This window comes from Charadrius vociferus, unplaced genomic scaffold, assembly GCF_000708025.1.
Source record: "Charadrius vociferus isolate BGI_N301 unplaced genomic scaffold, ASM70802v2 scaffold636, whole genome shotgun sequence".
NCBI lineage: Eukaryota > Metazoa > Chordata > Aves > Charadriiformes > Charadriidae > Charadrius > Charadrius vociferus.
Window position 1 is genome coordinate 1,803,151 of NW_009649189.1, and position 5,499 is coordinate 1,808,649.

At 47.0% G+C, this 5,499-nt stretch overlaps 1 protein-coding gene across 1 annotated transcript; it reads right to left on the minus strand.

The window, feature by feature from the left end:
• On the minus strand, positions 1 to 5,499 carry LOC104289885 (fibrinogen-like protein A). Its single transcript, XM_009888900.1, has 4 exons — positions 5,496 to 5,499; positions 3,893 to 4,036; positions 1,720 to 1,782; positions 1 to 629 (listed from the first exon to the last, which is right to left on the minus strand). Exons 1-4 carry the CDS (start codon positions 5,497 to 5,499, stop codon positions 1 to 3), a joined length of 840 nt encoding a protein of 279 aa, XP_009887202.1.

The window sequence follows — 5,499 nt, forward strand, 5'->3', positions numbered from 1 at the left end:
CTAACAATATGGAGCTGGTTTGATGAGAATAAGGGAGGATTTGCAGTTCCCTTTGCACAGGCTGCCCCATGTCATGCCACCCTTGAAATTCAGCCGCACAGAATAACATGACGAGTACCACCACCCACCCTCATAGCTGTAGGCACAGTTCTTACTGTAAGTGTCCTGATCCCGATCCTTTGTGGAGAACTTCATGTTGTCATGCATGGTCTTGGGATTGTCTGAAGTCATGGCATCCCCTGCCGTCCCTGTGTAGGAGCCCAGCCTCAGCCGGTAGCCGTGGGACTCATCTTCCACACTGAAGAGGTTGTAGTCTGCGAAATTGGTATTGTCTGTGGAGTCCTGGATGACAAACCTGACCTGGTAGACCTTCTGCTTGGCGATTTGATGGATGTACTCGGTGCCCAGCCAGTACTCGCTGCGCACATTCCCAAAGCCGTACTTGTAGGTGCTCCAGGACTCGGCCCACGTGACAGGTGTTTCTTTCTGGTTCCTCTGGATGACCGTCCAGCCCCCGTTTGTCACATTCATTTCACAATACACCACGAGGTGGTGGAGCCCTTTTGGCTGAATGATGTAGACACCGCTGCGGCTGCCAGAGGGGATCTCACTGCAGTCCTTGGGCCAACCTGGGAGCAGGAAACAGAGATGGTTGTTAAATCCCACACAATGAGACACTGAAAGCACCTCATATTTCTTTTGTGCCTATGTCCTATTGCACACACATTCTTGGGCTGTATTCCTGCCATGTGCTCACAGGAGTAAATCAAAGTATTGAAATGACCAATGTAAGAGTTGGGCTTCATATCTTCCCAAGACAGGATTCAAACTGAGGGGGACACACTGCCAAAATGTCTTGGCCTGATGAGACCAAGCCAGACATTGCCTTCACCCAGCATACAATGCACCCTAGCTCAGGTTGAATTCAGTCTGCAGTGCTGTGGTGATTTGCCTGTAGCACGTATCACCGCACAGACAAATGCAAATCTGGGTTATAAAGCCATTTGCTGTTACAGCATGGAGGCTTTAGAGCTTTATAAGCATCTCAGAAACCCTGGAAAGATTGTGATCAAGACATCCATCAGCCCTTGTGATCTCAATAAGGCAAACCCATTGGTTTTCTCTGGGTTTACCCAAGTAGCTCTTTAGAGACTTCCCGACTTGTTTGATGTGATTATGGTCTCTCCATGCTCCACGGTGTCAGACCCTTACACAAGAAAACAGCTGAATGCACCTACACACTTCTGGGAAGAGACTTGCTCTGCTCCCCGTACCTTTGCTACTGGTTATTGCTACCCAGTAAAACCTTATCTTGTGGTCCTATGGGCTAATGTTGACTCAGTCAGTTCAGTAATGTAGTCAGTTCCTGTATTACCCATTCAAACGTATAGTGTAAATAGGAAAATAACCAATCAGCACTTCCTAAGGGCCAGTAACAAATCATCACTTTCCAGTTTGGACCTTTAGGTGAAAAATTCCCCTTGCTTGAAGATCCTCATCAACTGCTGAGTACAGGGTATGGCTGGTAATAGAGTCTTCTTCCCAATGTTATGAACTGTGGCACCTCTGTAGCCTATCAGAAAATCAACATTTTCCCTGGGAGGAGCCAGTGTACATGTAGGACATGAGCTAAGGTGGCTGAGAGTTCTTCATGAGCCTCTGGGCTCCTGGCAGTGGTGAAACCTTATGAGAAGAGGTACTCCTTGAGAAGAGACTTACCATGGCCTGCCGGTGGGTGGTGTCCAATGTCTCTGGCCTGTCGAACATGTTCACCACCATTATCTGAATTAAAAAGAACAGAGGACACAGGAGTGAGTGTTGAGATCAGACATGTCAAATGCCTGCTGGGAGAGCATGGTCTTCTACAAATGATACTCCTGTTTTTCTATTGTTGCTCCTGGTTCCAGAGACACTTTACCATTTCAGGTATTGGGCAGTTGATTGTTCAAAGGAATTTACATGGTGTTAGAATGGGGCAGATGCTTCCTTGGTGAGAGGGATCTGGGCACACTGTGTGTGGGAAAGACCCCGAATGGTGGTGGCAACACTGGAAAGATAGTTGTTGAAGTGTAGTAGAAGCCGTTAGAAAGGGACTCAGGAAGATGAGGGATTAGGGGGGAAGAAACATGAGAGCAGACACAAGAAAACTGGTGCAGGTATCGAGAGTTGGGAGAGGGGCTCTGTTCAGCTGGGTCAGAAGGGAATTTGAAGGGTGTTGCTGGAAGAGAGGATGGTCTAGTGTGAATAAATGCAATTATTTTGCAAGGACATTTTGTGTGTATCCACTGATGGCTATAAAACAGAGGAATGAATCACAGGCTTACGGAATCACAAAAAAAAATCCTGTCCCCTCTCTGAAACAGATGACTGACCCTGCAACTGCTGGTCTCTGACATCCTCAAATATCTGCTCCCTGCTTTCACTCTCAGCTGGTGCTTTCCAATCCTTGCCCTTATGAAGTGTTTCACTTAAGCTTCTTGCTCTGTGTATAAGCCCATTCCTTCTCTTACTACACCCAGAGTACACTTTTTCCTGCAGACAAACCATAATATTGCTGTCATTTCCTCCTCCATGGTTTTCTGATTTTGAGACTAAACCACTCAGTTCTTCAGCCTTCACTGACACAGTCTGCCTGCAAGATTTTTGACCCCTTTCCTTTTTACTTTCTCCAAATGCATCTTGAAGCCCACCAGTGAATGTGGTGGTCGGCCTGAGCCTGTGCAGAGTGGGAAACACTCATGTAACATGGTCTGGAGGACTTTCCTACCATGATATTTACTTTTACTACAGCCATATGAAGCTGTTCACTCATGTTTGTTTTGTAAGCCACAGTTTGCCCCTGCTCCTTTCTGCCTTCACTTCCCATCCATTTGGAAGCACTCCTCCACAAGTCAAGACTTTTGAATGTTAGCCTGTCTTCTCTGGCATGCCTCCCTGCTTAACCATCTTGCGTTCATGCTGCTCATGTTTTCAGAGCACCCTACCAGTGGTCTGAGTGAGACATGAGTGTGAAGCCCAGAGCACATCCCCTTTCTCTACTCAGACTTGCAGTTCTTGGTGAAGCCCAAGCTCTTGTCTTAGTCACAAGTGCTCCCTGTGTTGGCAGTTTCCTGACACCTGACCTTTACAGTGAAGGCTGATGGCAAGCCAGCATCAAACACTTGAACCTTGTGCTTTTCTGCCAAGAACTCTTCTTCCTCCGTTGGAAGGGAACGAGCTCTTTCTGTCGTGTCATGTCCCACCCACAGCCCCCAGTTTTATTCCAGGAGCATTTCTCGGAGGCTTCCTCATTGCTCCAATATACCCTGATATTTGTAGATTACTCTGTACCATCATCTGCTGACTGCTCTGTGTCAGTGACACTATTTTAGATTCTTTGTAGTAACTTAAGCTAATTCCTCTTTGTATTCAATTCTCTCTTGAATTCAGGTCTCCACTGACCTTGTGATTTCCAGAGGTGGCTACTGTTCTCCATGTCCTCAAAACACACTGTGATTGTTTGCCTTAACACCTTTAACACCACTTTTCTTCTTCAAGGAAGAGCCCATGGCCCAGAACACCCTTGGCTCAGTCTTGCTGCCAATGAGACCAAACGTGTCCCTTCCCCTGGGATCCTGTGAACTCTGGGCTTTGGACTATTGGACTCGCTTATGGGTGGAAGAACGTCATACCAAACAGGAGAAGAGACAGGCAGTAAGCAGAGGAGGACTCTGAGATGATTCTTGTTCCATTAAGACAGCCTACATTGCTTTGGCATTTTTGCCCACAGGTAGAGCAGTATTTAGTCCTTCCTCCGTGATACAGGGGTGTGGTTAGGTTGGTGTGGAGGTCTGTGAAGGATCTGACTGAACATGACCTTGTTTGCCTCTCCCTACTGTAGTGGTGTACTTACCAAGCTGGGAGGACTCTGGGGGAACATTCATAATTTCATCCAGTGTGCCATTGAGGAGATGCAGGTTTTTTATGTCAAAGGCAGGAAGAGATGCTGCCAGGGCTAGCAGGCAGGTGAAAAGCAGGAGACAAAGGCACTGGGTAGCTGAAATAGGAAGAGATTGGAAAAAGAAGAAAGAGATCATAACTCCTCCATTGCAGAGCCTTGAATCCCACTTGACTCCTTTACCTGCAGAGTAAAATAGGAAAATAAAATTCTTTATGTGTAGAGCTCCCTCTCAAAGCCATAAGCCCCAATTCACTCATTTAGATGAGCCATCGTATACTTATTGGCAGGAGTTGTCAGCGGTGGCACCTGCTGTTGGTGGTTTTTGAGACAGAAGAAGTGTGAAAACCTGGTCCAAACCCAAAGTGACTGTAATCAGAAATCCCTGTAAAACCCAAGTCTCGGGCCTGGAGATAACAAGCAAAGTAAGCATGGAGGGAGGAATCCCCTTTCCTTCCATCTGCCATCACGCTCCTGTGACACACTCCCACAGTGCAAGCTGGGACTACACCTGCCTCCAGGTTTGTGGGCAGTAAGAACCCAGATGGCTGTGTGGGAACAAGCCCCAGGCAGGGCTATGAGTATTTTTCTGCTCTGCATGAAAGCGGCGTGGCTGAGAGGGGCAGCACAAACTTTCAGGAATTACCCCTGGGTGGTGCAAATTATGTCATTTATGTGGTTATATGGCTACTTCAAAACTTCCATATGTAGTCAGCTGCTCTAGTTTGTTCTTGTTCAGACCAGCTAGAGAAACCAGCACACTTTTTGCAATGTTAAATCTGAATAAAATAATAGGAAGTTTATCATGATTCCTAGAGAGTGGGGCACTGTGGAGACACCTGCCCATGGAGAATTCTGTTCCTGATATGATACATGCAGCTCACCCTGGCTGATTACCAATGTGATCCCTCCACAATGTTCAAAAAGGAGCAGAGCCAAACCTATTGTACTGCTCCAGGATACCTGGGTTTGGCATCATTCCCTGAGATGACTGACAAGGAAAACGATCCATGATGCCAGCCTGGAACCGCTGTGTGCGATTGCAGCCACCCTAGAGACAAGCACCCCTTTCTGGAAATGAGGTGACCCAATCTGTGCTGGTTACAGTTTTACAGCAAGGGTCTTTTAAACACACTGTAGTCCAACTGTTTTGCTTCTCAATTCCTACATAACGTTTCGTACCTTGATACACTGGTGTTTAGAGGCATGTTTAAAGACATAAAATCCATTTTGTGTTCTAGTGTATTTAATACTTCCCTTCGAGAACTGAAAATTACAAAGAATTTTGGTAAATATAAGGCTTGTAAAATGGGCTATCTGGCACTGATACAACCTGAAAACAGCAGAACATGCAGACTCCTGTCCCAGTCCCCAGCCCAGGGCACAGTTATCCTAGACAATGTAATGGTCTTAGTGGGGTGATGGATGGCTGGGGTGTGGAGAGAAGGGAGCCCTGCAGAAGCCAATGTGCCAGGATGCCCTGTGACTTGCAGCCACACGCAGTGGTGCTGCCCTCTCCCATCCCATCCCATCCCATCCCATCCCACACCACACTCACCCAT

What these genes read in the sequence shown, in the direction of transcription:
- LOC104289885 (XM_009888900.1), bottom strand. An exon ending in CCCAGAGTCCTCCCAGCTTG is followed by an intron (nt 1,783 to 3,892) that starts GTAAGTACACCA and finishes TTTTTAATTCAG; the next exon opens with ATAATGGTGGTGAACATGTT. An exon ending in CCACCCACCGGCAGGCCATG is followed by an intron (nt 630 to 1,719) that starts GTAAGTCTCTTC and finishes TCCTGCTCCCAG; the next exon opens with GTTGGCCCAAGGACTGCAGT.